The sequence below is a fragment of the Pyrgilauda ruficollis genome, unplaced genomic scaffold (assembly GCF_017590135.1).
Source record: "Pyrgilauda ruficollis isolate IOZ18807 unplaced genomic scaffold, ASM1759013v1 scaffold62, whole genome shotgun sequence".
NCBI classification, from domain to species: domain Eukaryota; kingdom Metazoa; phylum Chordata; class Aves; order Passeriformes; family Passeridae; genus Pyrgilauda; species Pyrgilauda ruficollis.
The window spans coordinates 2284426-2302561 of NW_024527933.1; the positions used below are offsets into that span (position 1 = coordinate 2284426).

The 18136-nt window shown below is 45.1% G+C and overlaps 2 protein-coding genes across 2 annotated transcripts; both read right to left on the reverse strand.

The window, feature by feature from the left end:
- Positions 1-7319: 7319 nt before the first annotated feature.
- Positions 7320-10545, reverse strand: ZBTB6 (zinc finger and BTB domain containing 6). The gene has a single exon (XM_041483955.1). It carries the CDS (start codon positions 10360-10362, stop codon positions 9067-9069), a length of 1296 nt encoding a protein of 431 aa, XP_041339889.1. The 5' UTR covers positions 10363-10545; the 3' UTR covers positions 7320-9066.
- Positions 10546-10623: 78 nt separating this feature from the next.
- On the reverse strand, positions 10624-18133 carry ZBTB26 (zinc finger and BTB domain containing 26). The gene is made up of 3 exons (XM_041483954.1): positions 18091-18133; positions 17933-17995; positions 10624-16080 (listed from the first exon to the last, which is right to left on the reverse strand). Exon 3 carries the CDS (start codon positions 16068-16070, stop codon positions 14754-14756), a length of 1317 nt encoding a protein of 438 aa, XP_041339888.1. The 5' UTR covers positions 16071-16080; positions 17933-17995; positions 18091-18133; the 3' UTR covers positions 10624-14753.
- Positions 18134-18136: the final 3 nt, after the last annotated feature.

Consider the following 18136-nt stretch of genomic DNA (forward strand, 5'->3'; position numbering starts at 1 on the left):
CTCTTTCTGTAAAATACAAATCAACTTACAAATATCAAGAGCCATAAGAAAACAGTAAAAGAATGAGAAACCAGTTTTTAGTTTCATGATTCTCGTGTTACTTCTGCCTTTTCTTGCAAGAACTGGAGCACTCAAGGGCAGAGATTGCTGTGTGCAATTTTGCTTTTCATGTTTCTACCTTACATATAACTGTGTCCGTGAACTTACAGCAAAAAAATCTTTGATGTATGTAAAATCCAGGTATTTAGGACAAAACCTATGATAAGGCAAGCAATAACTTCAGATGGCTTCCTTGTCTCTTGAAACATCTCACTCTTACCAAATAAATTGTTTACATAAGTGTATTTCAAAGAAAATATGGCTTTATGGAGATTGTTGTTGTATCTTACATAAGTCACATTCCTGAAAAAGGTACCAGGCCTAAGAAGTTCATCAGAACCGTTCTCATCCAAGCTTCCATCATCAGGATTTCCATTCAGAGCTCCACCCAGGAGGGAGCAGCCCCACCCTGGGCTGTGATGTGCCACTGTGTTTGCTCTCTAGGCAACCTACAGACCAGTTGGGTCACTTCAAGGCTATGAACAAGCTTGTTACAAATGCAAATCCAAAAATGTTTTAATGACATGTTTAGCATTCTATTTTTTTACTCTGATTATAGAAAAAAGGTACTTGTTCTGAGGAAGCTGAGATGTTCCCTCTGTGTTCAAATCCAGAAACTCCTTACTGCAATTCCATTGTTGGCTGTGCTGTGGTTTAATTAATGCTAAAGTACCAGACCATTGAAAGAATTACTAGAAGACCAAATAGACTCTTATCTGTGGATGTATTTTATGTTAATTATGACCATCTGTTTAGAAAACCTATTTAGTATTATGAACATTCAGTGTCCTTTAAGTAACAGGATACTTGTACAAGATGTCCTTATCTCAGCGAGCTTTTCAATATTAGGCAGCAATTTTTGCCTCAAATGAATTCCCATAGTAAAACACACCAAACTGGAAGTCGAACCTCTCAAAACCAAACTGCTGAGGTTACACTTTCAACATAAGCCAGAAAATTCCCATGTATTGGACAAATCAGATTTTCCTCCAGCTTCTAGGAAAGCACAGTCAAAGCTCTAGCAGAGATGAACAAACCCAGTCATCTTTAACATGCTATTGCTACATGTGTCTTTTAACCAAGGAAATTTAAAAGCAAAACAAATAAGAATAAAGCCAAACACTGAGCCAACAGGCCCAGAAAGACTTTTGATTCCTCTGTTAAGAATCCCACCATTTCCTTTAGCACATCTGCTTCCCTTCTGAAACAGCTGGACAAGAGATGCAGAGAGCTGCAAAGCCTGTCTGTGGACACTTTCCTTAAAGCTTTCTGCAGCACTACCAGAAACATTAGGACACCAACACCAACAGTACTGCTGACCTAGGGCTGATAGTGGTGCTTTTTCACTTGACTGCAAGACACAGGTAACAGCACAAACCAGAGTACTCTGGGAAGTGTGTGACTGTCATGACTCACACCGGGAAAAGTTTAAGAGGCTGTACAGAGAGCTCAACTGCTGGCATGTCACTAACGAGCTCCTAATAAACAGTCTCTGTGTCCACACTGCTCATTAATTATCTCACACACAGGGATCTCTGCTCTGAGACAATACCCATGTTCAGTTTCCACAGGTGCTTCAGAGACTTGCAAGAAACCATCTCTCTGTTTACCAGCTTTTAAAATACAGTTGTTTTCCTGACCAGCATAGAAATGAACACAACAGATTCTTCAAGGGTGCAGCAGCGGTTTTTAAAGATCTATCTCTGGGTGTTTAATCATCCCAAATGACAGACTCTACTAAGCATGTGTTGACCTTCGGATTTCTTGACAGGAAAAAAAAATCTAATTAAGCCAGCAAACAGCTGGGAAAAGCTCTCGACTCCCAAAACTTCAAGCAGCCATACAGGAAGGAATCTCCATACTTTATCGAGCCTGCCAGCTCTCCTGCCACTCTTACACCCCAGTGTGTAGGAAAACAATCTCACATCTCCTAATTACCATGTCAACTCCTACAAAAAGCATAAGCCAAATGTTTAATAGATTCTTGCTCCTTGTCAGAAACAATGTATTTCAGGGATGTCCTCTTGAAGAACAAATTGCTTCAGCACTCTAAACTGAGCAAACACAAGGAGGAGAGCAAAAAAAAGAAGGTAAACTAGAAATCCTTTGGATTCTGTTTTTAACAGGCAGCACACTCCCATCAGAACAACTACCCTTGGTCTGTCTGTTCATTCTGCAGATGTGTTATCTATCTCAACACCACACAGGGCTCCCCTTCCCTGTCAAAGCAGAAGCACCCTGCAAAAGAAAATCCCAAAGAAATGGCTGATACAGAAAATGGCCAAACATACAAGGAAGCAGTCTGAAAGCCACGGCAGTTGCTATTAGAAAGATCATTACATTGAAGTTACAATTAGTTTTGTAGTATTACTTCCAGAAGCAATGAAGATGACAAACCGAGAAATGTACAAGGCTAAGTTCAGAAATTATGTAATAATAAAAACCAGTACAGCTGAGTAACCTTGTGTTTTTAAAACAGCAGTATTTTCCTATTGCAGTAATGGCTGCAATGGATCAGAGTAACAATGATAACTGACTGATTTTCTCATTTCAGACTAGAATATCTGATTAAATTGGAATGTGGGGTGGAAGGGGAGATAAGGGAAACCTCAAGACCTTCCTCAAACAGCTGTACTACTTACAAATGATGGAAGTTGTAAGATTTAGATGTCTTTAATAATTTTATATTAACTTTTAGCTACCTAATCCCAAGACATTCTCTACAACTAATCCAAATCATTATGCTTACTCAATAACGTCTGGACACAATAAACAGAATTCAATTCTGATTTCCTGAAGAAACCAAGCTTAGGTGATCATGCTGTTCTGTTAGTCTGCTCCTCTCCCACACTGCTCAGTCAGGGCATTTGTCAAAATGCAGATAGGCAAGTTTCACCCCTTATGCCAGAAAGGGCTGAAGGCTTAACTCAGTTCCCCCACAGCGTCAGCTCGGCTCAGGCTGCCTCCAGCAGGTCCCTCGTGGGCAGTGGGCAAAGACAAATAAGCAGAGCTTGGGTGAGAATGAGACATGGAATAATTCTGTCAGTGCTGAACAAAGGGAAGTCTTCTCCACAGATGAAGGAAACGCTTGGAAAACTTGTGAAATTATACGGCATTTTCACAACTGAGGCTCAGTTACAATCCTACTGTGGATTTAAGCCTAAATCTTAGAATTCAATTGATTTTGAACCACTAAATTAAAGAGTCCTGATATTGACTTTCTCTTAATGCTGACTGCAGAGATCACGGTATTTTATTTTCTTTTTTAAAGTGACCTCCATTAAAATTTTTCATTTATGCAGATGAATGGTTGGTTTGCAGTACAAGGAGGCAGCTTTTTCCAGCTTTCCTTCCTAGGTTATGTAGTTCCTGAAAGCATTCTGACTGGGTCAAAAACTCACATATCACATAATATAATTATCAGTATTAACATATTCTCTGGAAGGGCTAGCATCTTTTATTCATTTCTCTTCAACAGCCATCATCCACAGATCTAAAAAACTGGCTTCATTAAAGGCTTAGGGAAGCGCCATCCCCATAACAGCTTTGCATCATTCAGCTATGATGGCTTGAAATTGAAATAAATCCTCTTTACTGAGGTGCCTTGCTTATTTCTACACTCCAGAGTATCTGTCACATGCAAATCTCTTTACATCCTGTGAAAATTCTATACGTAAAGTCTTTAATGACCATTAAATATAGTATTTCAATGCAATTATTTCAGTGAACAATAATGCTCTTTTGAGTATCTGCAGCCCAATTCAAGCTCCAATAGAAAACCTCGTGGGAAGGGACCCATCATGTCCAACCCTGCTTCTTGCAGGAGTAGCTGACACTACACCACGTGTCCAGGAGCATCATCCACACATTCCTGGAGCTCTGGCAGACTTGGTGCCACAACCACTTCCCTGGGGAGCCAGTTCCAGTGCCTGGCCACCCTCTGGGGGAAGGGCCTTTCCCCAGTGTCCAACCTGAACTTCCCTGAGAGCTTCACTCCATTTCCTCATGTCCTAAATAGAGATCTGAACACTTACATGTACCCAGATTACGTTTTGCCAAAATGCCTACGGGATTCTCTTGTTAACTGGTTAAAAATCAAACCTTGAATCCCCTCTGCCTCCTTAAAACGTGGCTGAAGGGGTACAATATAAATTTATATTGTAAATTTATGCTCGTGGTTGCTCGGTGACTGCCAAAGTTCACTCACTTCAGGGTTAACTGCCCCCAAACCAACACCAGAGTCAGTGGACCCTCAGCAGCTCTCACCTGCTCCTCCCTGCTCAACCCTTGCTACCACAAATCATGTTAGCAGATTTTAAATGTTTCCTAAATACTTATGTAATGCCACTGTGGGTTTTTCCCTGTGTTTTGTAGGTGTCCCTGAAAGGAGAGCCTGTCCTTGCCACCAGCCTGATACCAACTCAGCTTCTGTAACAGTATTGACTTTTCAGGACTAACTGAAGGGCAAATAAATGAAAATTTTCTTTGCCACCCAAATCAGTTGAACTCTCTCTGAATGCAGAGAAAGGGAATCCATTTCTAAGCAGATCTACTTTGACACAGTTACTCCAAGAAGAGATACAGTGTAGAACTCCTAACTTTTTGGTAATATTTTCAGTGAATAAGGACTCCCATGTATGGTTGAGTTCTCCAAGCTTTTTTTTTTTTCTTACATGACCTCCATGTTTAAACTGTAATTTTTTTAGATGAGAAATTCTGTATTCTTAGTATTTTTTAAACCATTTTAATGAAATGCCATTTCTATTCTGAGATACAGGCAAGAAAACATAGGGCTCCACAGGAGCTGGAAAACCTTTCTAAAGGTTGTACACAATGACTTTAGATACCCGTGGACATGTAATTTTTTCCTTTCCTTAGGGCTGTCCAGTCAGCAAGGAGAGACCCTGAACATTTGTCCCATTAAGGGTATATAAAATATCACCAAATGAAATGTAACATACTCCTAACAAATGCTATCAGCTATTACCATCTGGTATTGTAAATATTTTATCTATTTTAAAGCAACAAAGCCTTAAATAAATGAGATCAACACTCAAGATCAGGACTTTGCTTTGGGATACCTAAAGCACTGACACTAAAATTTGATAGAATTTAGTATTTCTGAGAGAAATGGCCACAACCTCAACAAAGACAGAAATACAAATTAATAAAAACACCTTTTCTTGGGAAAGCTTTACTTACAATGCAGAAACAAGAAACAAACCACAAAAAAGGCATGAAGGTCTTGGGAATGTGATTCACTACAAAAATTAAGACTTCAGTGTTTCATGGAATAATCCTTATACCAGCAACAGGAGTTTCAATTTCTAGTATTTCCACAGATGTTTAGGAAAGACCAAAGGTCAAAGAAGAGTATTTTGATTCAGAAGATTTACAGCTGTACTGGTTGCTTCTCATTTAAGATTAGATCTTTTCTGCCACAATTGCAAATTTACACCCTTGTAATCCAAAGGACTGCTTTTAATTTTAGTTTCATTACTATGATGTAGCTATATTGGCCATGAGAGAACAACCACAAGAGAAGCTTCAGGAACTACAATTAATCCCAAACAAAATTCTAAGTTTGCATGGAAATTAAACAGGCCAAGATCAGAAAATCTCCTGGTTGCTTGTCTAAACTTGGTCATTATTTTCTCTTGTTAGAGATCCATGCCATTCCCCTCTGAACCCTGGATGAACTGAACACTCATCACTCTCCCACCACTCTGCTGCCCTTCTGTGCTTTGTGCTGACTCCTACACTCAACTGGAAACCCTCCGTGCAGCTCGGGCATCAGCACAACCGGGACACGCTTTTTCTGCTCAGTTGTTTTGTGTTTTTGTGTTTAAGACACTCCAAACCCGACACGGTGGGTGCAGCCCTAGGGCCTGTCTCCCACCAGGACTCTCCTGCACCATGACCCCAACGCACAGCTCCATGAGTATTCCAGACTGGGAATATTCATGGCTCCGGTACGTGCGGGGGGCACGGACTGCCCGGTGCTGCGGCTCCCCAGGGGGCTGCCAGGGAGGGGACCGGGAGCTCCTGCCTCCGTTCGTCGGTGCCCGGAACGCCGGGCGGCCCCGCGAGTGCCCCCGCAGCTTCGCCCCGTCCGCAGGCCGCTGTCAGCCGCACCCGAGCCCGGCCCCGCTCCCGCACCAGGCCCAACTAACGCTCCAGAGCCCGGGCCCGGCTCCCGTTCCTGGGCAGGGATCCCGCACCCGGGCCGGCTCCAGCTCCTGGGCCCGGGCCTGGCTTCCCGCTCCCGCAGCCCGGCCCTGCTCCCGCCGTCATTTCGGAGCCGCCACCAAATGGCTGCCCGGGTCCCCGGGCCGGCCCCGCGGCCTGGCGGGGCCCGCCGGGCGCCGACACCCCTGCGGCCCCCGACGGGCCGCACCGGACGGGCTCAGCCCGACGCCGNNGCCGCCACGCCCCGCGACGCCGCTCTCGCGAGAGCCGCGCGCCGCCCGGCGCACGTGACCGCGCGGAGGGCCGGGCGGGAGGGAGGGAGTTACCATAGAGACGGCGGTGCAGATGCGCCCGCCGCGCGGGCCCCGCCGCCAGGGCCAAGCGGGGGTCATCGAGACGGCGGGACAGAGCGGCGGGCGGCGCCGCCAGCGCCCCCTTGTGGCGCGCCTCGAGCAGAGCCGCCTCAGCGGTTCCTCGGTGCGCAACGTTCGCCTCTGGCGTCGATTATTTATTGTCCTTTTAATTTTTAATCGGTAGCTTTCGCCGCTAGTGTCGATTATAAATTGTCGTTCTAAATTGCAATTGATGACTTTAATATTGCTGGCGCTGAGGAGGAGGCGGGGATTGGAGGCGCCCTCTGGCCCACGTCCGTTGTCCCCGAGCCGCCTCAGGCCGGCGGGGCCCGGGCGGCTGAGGGGAGCGCTGGCGCTGCTGGCCCAGCACCACCCGGAGCAACACCCGGCAGCTGCAGCTGCTTCTCCGGTCACGCAGAGATAACACAGCCTTAGCCAAGGTCACGGCGGTGCAGAGCTGTGACTCCTGAGGGGGAAGAATTCATGGCACAAGTGGGTCAGACAGACCCCTCTGAAGGACAGAAAAACGCGTTACTAAATGACCGCCACTGGAACACCGTGTTTAGTTTACTACATCTTGTTTACTCAACACAGCAAGTCAAAATACTAACTGTTAAGGTATGCACAGAATTATTAACTGTGATCAGAAAAATCGAGATGTATTTCTGACACAACGCCTTGTTTGCATTTCATTTATTGTGTTATGACAAGACATGGTTACATGTACGGACAGGGGAGAGGAAACTCCTCTTGATGTGAACATGTGCACAAGACCAGGGTTTGTCCACAAAGCTTACTGAGACACTGCAGCCACTGAACAGAACATGCTGGTGGGCTGTCACACAACACAACTCCCTCTCATGTTTACATGCATGACCAAAATAACTCGGAACCTGCTCCCACAGAAGATACACTTCAAAAGATCAGTCTGTTTCCCCTTTGGCACACAGGGAAGTGCCCATGAGGGAAATACCCACGCATACACCTGACCATGCCTGTAACAAGTAGTAACAGGAAAGTGCACGGTAGACATTGTACACACCCAACCCCTCACGTAGCTGATCAATAAAACCCCAAACAGGCTGGTGCACTCACAGACACAGGGAAGGAAAGTGAACTGACATTAAAAACTATTGTCTTAGATTTTAGAGCCAGCCAGATTCTGAAGCATTTGGGCCAGACTTCTGGACTCCGAGCAAGAACTTGGAACAGCACTTCTGAAACTTGAAGGAAAGCGTGATACAGACTGGAGTAAGAACTACTGCTTTTTGCTAGTTGTAAGTACCATTATCTCATACTAACAACTGAAATGACTCTTTATTCATATTACATTTAGTGGAAGAAACATGTACCAGCCAAAGACACAGACTGCATCACAGGGCACTCGATGCTCGTGATGAAACTAAAATGACCTTTGACAAAGCACAAACACACTTCTGCAAACACACATCATGACTGTGTTACCGTGTCACAGAATCAGGGTCTGAGACCTCTATGTCTAAGCCATTGCTAGTCAGACAGAAATGCCTGTTTTTCAAAATTAGCATTGAAACTGTGATTACCCAAGAGCACACAGCTGAATTTCACACAAGTGCATATAGCTAAGATCTGTAAAAAAATGAAGGCAGATGTTATGATGCAACAAACAGGACTAAACTTATCAAATACAGGTGCAAAACACTGATATGACAGAAAAAACCCCCACTATTAGAAGAAAGAAGTTTATAAAAATTCAGAACTTGATAAAACTAAAAGCAAGTCCTTTTCATGGGACTGTCCAGTTACAAATAAACTGCAAGGCAATACTGTTTGTTTCTTTCTCTTTTACAAATTCTCTATTTGCAAGAGGCAAATTGAAAGGTTCCTTGATTAGTTTTTGTTTGTTGTGTGTCCTTAAACGTCACAGACTTGAGTATGAAAACACACCTTCTTTCTGGAAGATCTAGCAAAGTTTGGGCAAGGAAGGAGATGATTTCACCATGAATGATCCAGGAACTGGATGGGAACAACTGACTTGAATAAATACAAACATCCCCTTCCCTCAGCTGTTGTTACCAACACCATGGCTCAGGCTTCAGCTTATTGCAGTATCAGTAATAGTCTGAAAGTCAGCAGTGCCTGCCCTTGAAACAAGGAATATAAAACATCATTGGGGGACCAGGATATGCTCAGTATAACAGAAGAGAAGCATGAAATAATTTCCCATATTTTGCAGTTTACTTTCAACTAGGAAACACGTTTTTTCACTGACAGCAATAGCAACCTTAATGGAGCAGGCAGGTTTCCTGCTCCAAGGCCTGTCTTGGATCACCAGCCACCTGTTTATGCTTCTCTCCCTTAGATGGGGATCTGGAACTGGAATTGCTTCTAGAATTTCACTAGCCAGGAGCTTTTTGTGGAGTCTGACTCCACAATTGCCCAGCTATCAGTCATAGTCTATTTTAACTTTTGTAATAGTGTTCAGGTTTGGCTTTTCGCTGCTGCTCCTTCCATGAACAGAAGTCAAATGCTTTTTAAGAGCAGACTTGTGTTTGAAGTCCATGTCGCAGCAGTGGCACTTGTAGGGCCTGTCCCCGCTGTGGATGTTGAGGTGATCCTGGAGCGTGCTCTTGGCCGTGAAGGTCTTCAAGCACACCATGCACTGGAAGGGCCGGATCCCCATGTGCCCCCGGATGTGCCTGTTGAGATTCTTTTTTTGCGTAAATGTTTTGCCACATTGCAAGCACAGGAAGAGTTTGTGCATTTTCAGATGTCTGAGATAGTTCTCGAGGTGCAGAAAGCCCCTCGGACACTTTGGACACTGGTGCCGCCATGAGCTGCCAGAATCCTCCAGGCTCTGGAATCCATTCACCCCACTAGAAGTTCCTTCTGGATTGTCACCAACAAAAGCCTGAAAGTGATTTCCTGGCATTTCTGTATTCCTGCTTTCAACTGTAGAGTTTATCAAGGAGTGCTGGGTTTCTGGGAAATATAGATTTGTTTTAGAGGAAGTGCAAGGCTGAGGAAAATGATCATTTTCTACGTTCGCCACACTCATGGAATCCATTCTGAAGATACAGATTTCATCATCCTTATACCCGATTTCCACTGTTGATATTTCTGGGGACTTTGTGTCCTTCCTTTCCGACACCAAGCTCTGCCCTGCAGGGTGTGGGCCATCCCCATCGCCATCACCATCCTCCTGTTTCACGGGGTATTCTTCATTCTCTGGACTGTCTTCAGAGATCTCGATTATTTCACAATCTTTATCTAAAACCTCATCCCCGCTCCTTAGTTCAGCATCCGAGGAGTGGCACCCCTCAGCAGCCTGGGTACCGCTCTCCATGGAAGCGTCGATCTCCAAATACTTGGACAAAGCCTCGGTGCACTTCTCCACAATGTGAACCATCTGCAGGTAACTCGCGGCCGTCAGGTACTTCAGCAGCTCTTTTTTCTTGACTTCCAGCGCGCCCGTGTAGCAGGACAGCAGCAGCTTCCTGCCCACCTCGGCGCTCTGCAGGATGGTGATCCGCACCTGCCTGGACTGGTTGAGCAGGAACTGATCCCGCATGAAGGTGGAGCAGGCGGCGAAGATCACCTTGTGTCCCTGGAACTCGGTGTCGTTGATGTAGATGGACACGTCGCAGAAGAGGTTCTGCTGGCGCAGGAGGTTCATCTTTTGCAGCACGGCATCGCCCTGCTGCTCGAACTGGAAGTGCAGCACCTCCGAGTCCGCCGCCATGGCGGGACCCGCGGGCGCCGCCGGAGCGTCTCACCGGGCGCAGCCCACCCCCGCCTCCGGCAGGACCCGCTGTTCCGGGGCTCCCGGGCCGTCCGCCGCCGGCCGCGATCCCGCTCCGCCCCGCTCCCCGGCCGCTCCCCGCCGCCGGTACCGCTCCGCCGCCGGTGCCGCAGCGCCCCGGAACAGCTTCCCCGCCCGCCCCTTCCGCCCGCCCGCCCCCGGTGCGCCGTGACCGCGGTGGAAATGAGAGGCGGCGGCAGACAGAGTTAGCAGCACGTTTATTAGAAGACTTGGCACTGCTACAGCGGCTGCCGCTGGGGGAAACCGCACCGGCACCGGGGCGCGCCTCGCCCACCGTTCGGTAGAGGTAGCGACGTGTCCGCCCCCGTAAGGCATCCCGCGGAGCGGCTACCGGGGCTCCTCCTCGCCATCAGCCGGGACGCGCCGGGGGAACGGCGAACCGCCGCCCCGAAGGCCGCCGGGACGAGCTGCTGGCTTCTTCACGGCCACGGGACATCGCCCGGCAGCCGCCGACCCGCCTGCTTTGGTTATCACACGTAGTGTAAGACTTTTGCCCAGTCAGTGAAGAGGTAGCTAATGCTCAGTCCATCGATTATACAATCTCAAAGGAAAGGCGTCCGTCCTGCTTTCTCACCCCTTACCAAGTCGGGAGACACCACTATGTCCCCCTCTTTGTTTATAAAAATTAACATTTAACGTGACTTTAGAGTTCTCTCAACAGTTTCAGTTTGTATCACATTTTGATTCTCCCTCCTCACTTTTATTCCTCCCAGTGACTCCAAAACCATAATCAGCCCCACACAATTAATTTCTACGTTATTTCAACAAAAGTTCAACGGCAGCTAAGTTTTGCCAAAAAGCTAGGGGAGAGAAAGACTGACACTTCAAATTAATCAGTTACTAACTTGCAAACATGTCTTCTAAAAGAAAAATAAATTAAGGAAAGACTCATCCCTGATCTATGCAGGAGGCTGTGCAGTTGCAGCATGTGCTGCAGGAACGAACACATGCTACACAAGCTACCATCACTCAGAGAAGTGGTGAGCCCAAACCTCTGGCAAACCTAAATTCTAAAAATTCCTTCTTCTATATAATATAAATAAATAAAATGCCAACTTTAAAAAAATCCTAATATACTGAGGAGTTATTAAAATACTTTTGTAATAGACTTCAGTTTTTTTTAGGATATGTAGGAAGTTGTACAGCACATTGTGAGACTATCCACTTACCAGCAAATGGTATTCTACACAGTAACACACAGATTATGATAACTGCCATAGTCCTCATCTGAATATGCAGCATCAGTAGCAACAACCAACAGATCTAATCTTTCACTACTCGGGACATTGCAATGAAGACAACATTTTACATACATGGACAATTAAGTTCATCTTATTCTATAATTCAGCTGCCTCTGCATATTCCATTTCTCATAATTCTCACTCCATTTTAATCTGTAATTCAGAGAAGCAGCATTAGCCAGATTTTTCTTTTCTATTACCTCTTCTATACTCTTCACTTGTCTTTCCATACAGGGGCAAATTCTAGATGAACTCTACCACCAGTGCACTTTGCATCGGCGTATTGCCCTCAGAGCTCCGGTGTTTCTGGAGTCACGCAGCCATCTCCTGCTTAAATCTTTTGGTCTGCACCCTTCTGCCAGGCCAAAAGCAAACATTAGTAAAAGTCACTTTTCATCCAACCGATGTGTCCTTTTTCACTGAAGAAAGTCTTCTGCATTTCTCTTTTTTCCTATTCATTTATGCTGTGCTCTTGCCAAACGACCACAGCAGCCTTTAATTGAGCAGCCCAGCAGTCTTGGCCTTTTCAGACGTCCAAATCACCACAGCACAGGGTGGACTGAACACCTATGCATCTTGACCAAATTATTTCTTTCATTTCTTAGGAAAACCCTTGTCTCTTTGTATCAGCTTCAAGTCACCCACAGCTACTTCAACAAGCTGTATTCTCCTTACAGTAACATTACAGCTTCATAATTTCACAAAAACCAAAACTTTCCAGAAAGACAAAACTTTCAATACTGTCCATTTTGCTACCATGTTTTCTAGCATTTGTGCAGTTGTATTCCTTTCTGTGGCAGAAGACCATTTTCTTTTTTGTGTCCATATTCATATTGCCTTGGATTGTTCACTAGTACCTTACAGCACGTTGACCTGGCTCTGCAAGCTCTTGTTCTCCACGTCTATCTTCATTTTGACATAGCACTATAACTTATTTCCATTTAGTGAATAATAGATTATCAAAATGTTTGAACAATACAGAAGATTTTGCCTGAAGACAGAATGCAAGTGTCAGATGCAACTGTCACGGTCAAATTTAGTTCAAAACAACTCTGAAAGTGGGTGGCTTCAAGAGGAAAACAGTTCTTCCCATGCAAACCTATCTTCTACTCCAGCAACCTGAACAATAATTTAAAAAGTCTCAAATAGTTAGACTTTAGGCCTAAATATATTTGCTACAACTTGAAAGATGAATGCCCTGATGTAATTTCCTTTGCTTACTTCATAGCTGTCCATGTAAGAGTTCGTGTAACAGTCAAGTGCAGTAGTTCAAGAACTCAATTGCAAAAACTGATTCACAGAATCACCTTCTTTTTCTGCTTCAAAGTATGTGGATTTCTGAAAACGTTCTGCAACATTAACATGTTTTAACGTCCATCAGTGTAACATCTGTGTAATGAAATCCTGACTTCTACACACACAGAACCGAAGAGCAAGACCAACTTTTGATAATGACATACACAACACTTTTTGCTCTACAAACCTTTGGTCATACCTGTTTAACATTTTTAACCATACAATAGCAGCCTTTCACCCCCACCCCTCATTCAAACACACCAACAGTACTACATTTAGGTAGGAAGCATAATCTCAGCCTCACGGCAAACCTTGTGGAAAAGAGCTGCACTGGAAGAAATCCTAATTCCAAACACAAACAGCAGTTCTCTGCCGAGGATCAGCCATTTGATTATTAGTCTATGCTACACTTCAGTACTAACAGTGCTGTTCTACTGGGAATGGTGTGCCTCAGATATACTAAGCTTCTTTCAGCCTGACTGGGATGTGGATAATTCCACAGCACTTTTGAGAAGCAGTATGGTATAATCCCAGAATCCCAATTAACATGCCATTCCCGCTACATTTGATGTTTAAGGCGGTATACAAGAGGTATTGCTGAGTACAGTCAATAGCTGATATATTAACCTATAGAAATTGTGCTACCTATACCTCATCCTAGGATCTGTAAAACACTAATGGTCACTTCAAAAAAGAAAAAACTTTATGTTAAGTTCTTATAGCAGGTATTTTTGTTTAAAGTTAAGTGACACGTGGCCCTTATTAGACATCAAGGAGAGACATACAAGAACTAAGGGGAGAAAAAAGCAAAAAAAAATTGTGGAGTTGTTACACATTGCAGCTTTAAAAAGATTCTTTTCACAGTGTCAAAAAGCAGTATTTCTCCATTCCAGCTTTGCTCTAAACCCAACAGCTGTTGTGGTTTGTGATGCAAAACTTACAGAAGATGGAGGATAACTTTTAGCTTTGAAGTGTTTAGCTTGTCTCAGTACGTGCGCTGGCAAGTGCCCTTTAAAAATCCCAGCTATGCCAGCGTAAGAACAGGTCACATTTGCACTCCAGGCACCAGCCTCTCACATTCCAGAGCTGCAATTTATCCTCAGTTTGAACAGCTCTATGCAATGATCAGCTAACCCTGCCAAATCATTTAGGGTTTAATCTTTTCATAATGCATGTTGAGGTTAAAAACCCTGAGAGTTTTTAAGAGAGCATTGATTGGCAGCAGAAGTTTCTTGAAATAGGTTTAGAAAGGGCAAAAAAGTGACACAAAAATACTTCATTTCAACTGCAGGAGTCTAGGGGTAAGATCAGAGAAAGGTAATTTTAAGAGGTAAATTTAAATTTGAGTATATGGAGTGTTTTCAGTTATCCAGTGCTTTTTAAAAAAAAATATTGGGTTATCTCACACACTTGTCCTCTTTGCTTTCCTCCATCTGCCCAGACAGAGAGAGGCCTCTAACTGCACAGCAGATGGTTTACTTGCAGCTCACAGCAACAGTCTTTCAAAAGGTGTTAGTCTTGAATCTCCTAATCAGAGAGAAATGGAACAATTAACCCCTTAATCCACAGTAGAGACATAGACAGAAACCTGAAGGAGGATTGCTATTCACAGAAAATATCAAGTAAGACTAAGAGCGATGGCTGAAGACCTGCCAGGTTTTGCAATCCAACCATCCGTAGCCTTTCAGGGCACACCACTAGTTTAGGGAAGAAGCCAAACCAACGGTTTGCTCCTCTCAGTCACGATCCCTACACAGGACGAGTTTTAATTGCTTAATTGACGCAGGTACTATCGTTTCTTAAACCGAGCACAGCCTGAGGCAGCTTCCCTGCATCCAGTACCTGGCTGGCATCAGCCTGCTGACAGACCTTACTGTCTGTAGCAGCGCTACATGTGAATGAATCAAAGTCCACCGTTATGTCTTGCACGTTTCTTTCATTGGCATTGTCAAAGCTGTTTTTACCGTGCAGCTGTTTGAGGTGTTTCCTCAGAACGGGCTTATGCGCAAAGACCATGTCACAGTAGTTACACTTGTGGGGCTTGTCCCCACTGTGCAGGTTGAGGTGGTCCTGTAAGGAACATTTCTGAGAGAACGTTTTCCCACAGATCTTACATTGGAATGGTTTGATGCCTGCGTGCACTCTCATGTGCCGGTGGAGATTGCCCTTCTGAGTGAACGTCTTACCGCAGAGCAGACACATAAATAGTTTATGCATCTTTAAGTGGTTAGCATAGTTTTCCAGATGCCGAAATACTCTTGTGCACTTTGGACACTGATGGTGCCACTGGAGGCCTTTGTCTATCCCTCGGTTGTTAGGCCCAAACATATCTTTAGAGGCCAGAATGATGTTATCGCTGCCGGCGTACGAAAGGGCATAGTTGTGGAGGTGGTTTTGCTCTATTTCACTTGCTCTGTTCTCAACAGTGGAGTTGATAAGAAAGTGTTGAGGCTCTGAGGAATGCAGTGCAGTTTGTTCAGAAGAAATAAACTGATTCTGATCCTTCTTATTCCTAACTTCTGTTACCTCCCCAATGGACTCCACCTTGATGATCTGAATATCACTATCCTCCATGTCCATGCTGTCTTCTGAAGGCTGAATACAAGGCGAGTCTTGCTGCAGAGAGTCATCATCTCCCTGATGTTCCTTCAGCTCAGAAGAGTCGCTTTGCTGTTCGCACTCTTTGCTCTCCAGCGGTTGCTTGGGTTTGATGAACTTCCACAGGGCCTGAGTGCACCGTTCCACGATGTGGCTCATCTGCAGAAAGCTCGCAGCAGTCAGGTAGTTCACCAGCTCCATTTCAGGGAACTCCAGAGTGCCACTGTAGCAAGAGAGAAGCAGCTGCCTCCCCACTTCTGAACTCTGCAGGATGGAGATTTTTACATCTCTGGAGTCGTTCAGTAAGAACTGATCTCTCAAAAAAGGAGAGCCAGCAGCAAAGACAATTTTATGCCCATGAACTTCAACATCATCTATATGGACCACGACATCACAAAACTTGTTTTCTTCCCTCAGTTTGTTCATTTTCTGTAACATTGAATCTCCATAGTTGTCAAACTTGAAATGAAGAATATCTGATCTTTCTGACATTTTGGCACACCTAAGGAAAAGCGGCAAAGAAAAAAACAAACAATGAGTACTTTTTGTTTTCTAAAAGGTAGGTCAGAAAGATTTAGAGTAATAATATAAAGTGGGTGTTCATCAGCCATTATGTTTTTTATTCTAGGTACACACTGAAGTCCGTTACAAGTAAGAACAAATTCAAGCTTACATCTCACATCACAATAACTTTTACCTTTTTTTAATGTAGTGAAGCCTGACTATTAAGTGGAGGTGCTATAACAAAAATTCTCCTGAAGCAATATCCTAAAATGTTAGGATGTAAAGGGGAAACATATTTTTAGCAAGCTTTGGGTTTTGCACTGGGTTGAACACACTAGATTGTCTTTCTGCAGGAGTTGGTTTGTTGTGTGTTGTTTTGACTTTTCCTAAGGTTACAGAAAAAAATCTTCACAATGGCCTCCACTAGGCTCCCTGTTTTGAATACCTGGGGGATAAAGGAAGCCTTGTGTCTAGCCTTGTTCTTTGGAAGACCACTTCTCTAGGAAGTTTGTTCTTGTTTTGATAGGACTTGGAATGAAGAACAGTGGATCTTCCATAAACCAAGTACCGTTCTTTTGTCTTTCAACAGTTGCTTTAAGAATTTATAAGACTACACTGATTCTGGATGAAATACTGCTCACACAATCCTGCCAAAGCACTAGGATTGCAGGAAGTGAAGAAATAACAGGAGACTAAATGATGCAAGATTTGGTTAGATAAAATTACAAAACAAAGCAAAACTTACACCTCCCAACTATTACAAACACCACATAAAGCTCGAAAGGAAGCTTTGAAGTTTATAGATAAAAGCAGATACTGCTCTCTTGGGGCATGAAGTGTTAGCTGAGTGTACACACAAGAATGGCATTGTGCCCACACAAGACAACTATTCAAACAATATTTTTGGAAGCATCTGTCAATAATCAAGGCTTTTTCAGTTTGCAGCTCATACAGCATTTGGAGACACGACCTCCTCATTGATCACACCCATCAAGCGTATCTTCCAGTGTATGGCATGCAAAAATTAGAGGAGGATTTCAGAAGACTTCAAAAGCCAGGGACCAGGGAAAGTTTGGAAGCAGGGGGGGGCATCGTTCTGCGTTATACTGGTTCTGCTGAATCTGCAGAACCCAGTCTCTCAGTCACCTTCAGCACTGCCTGACTGACCCCGTTTCTAGGGCCGAAAGTTTCATTTTAAGAGGCAACAGCCTTTGGCAAACATAAACGATAGGAACAGATCATCCTGATATATCTTCAGTGAATTTTACAAATTATCAAACTGGTTCTTTTTGTGCTTTCTCTGAACAGTGATGAGGGAAGTGCAGTTGTTAGTCTGTTTTTTCCACCTTGGAAATTCATACAATATGAATGCAGTTAAAGCACCCATGCTAAAGTTATACTGTGCTGTTAACCACAGCTATTCCAGCCATTCAGCCTGTCTCTGGCAGACTACAAGAGCCACATCATGAGAAACTGTACACCGAAAAGTTGTGACTTGCCTTAGCACACGTTCAGTTTCAACTACTACTGATCTCCAAGAGAAAAGATCATTCAATGAATCCCAAGCCCGCTATCTCGGGAGGGCGGCAGACCAAGGCAAGCTCCCGTCGGACGCGCAGGGCTCCCCGTTGGAAGCACGTGCTTCCTCGGCCTTTACCGACCGCGGATCGCCCCGGGCCCTCACATCTACTTCCCGGGGTCCGGGAAAAGAGTATTCCAGCACAGCTCAGCCGGGAGCCCGCGCAGCATCCCCTAACAATGTAAACGCGATGCCCTTTGCGAGAGCGGGGGAAGCCGCTGTCCGCGCCAGGCCCGGCCCCGCGGGCGGGAGGGGGGGAAGGGGCTGGTACCTGTAGCGTCGGGCCGCGTCCCCGCGCTGGCACCCGCGGCCGCTCCTGCCTCCGGCTACGGACCTAGAGAGGGGAGGAGACCGCAGCGGGAGCCGCGGGCCGCTCCGCGCCGCGCTCCGGGGCCGCCGCCCGCGCCCCGCCGGCCCGCCGGGACCTACAGGCGCCACCGCAGCCCAGCACCGCGACTCGGAACCGCATTGTCCG

Excerpts from the sequence above, each read along its gene's own strand:
- ZBTB6 (XM_041483955.1), bottom strand. The coding sequence starts at position 10,362 with ATGGCGGCGGACTCGGAGGTGCTGCACTTCCAGTTCGAGCAGCAGGGC.
- ZBTB26 (XM_041483954.1), bottom strand. The coding sequence starts at position 16,070 with ATGTCAGAAAGATCAGATATTCTTCATTTCAAGTTTGACAACTATGGA.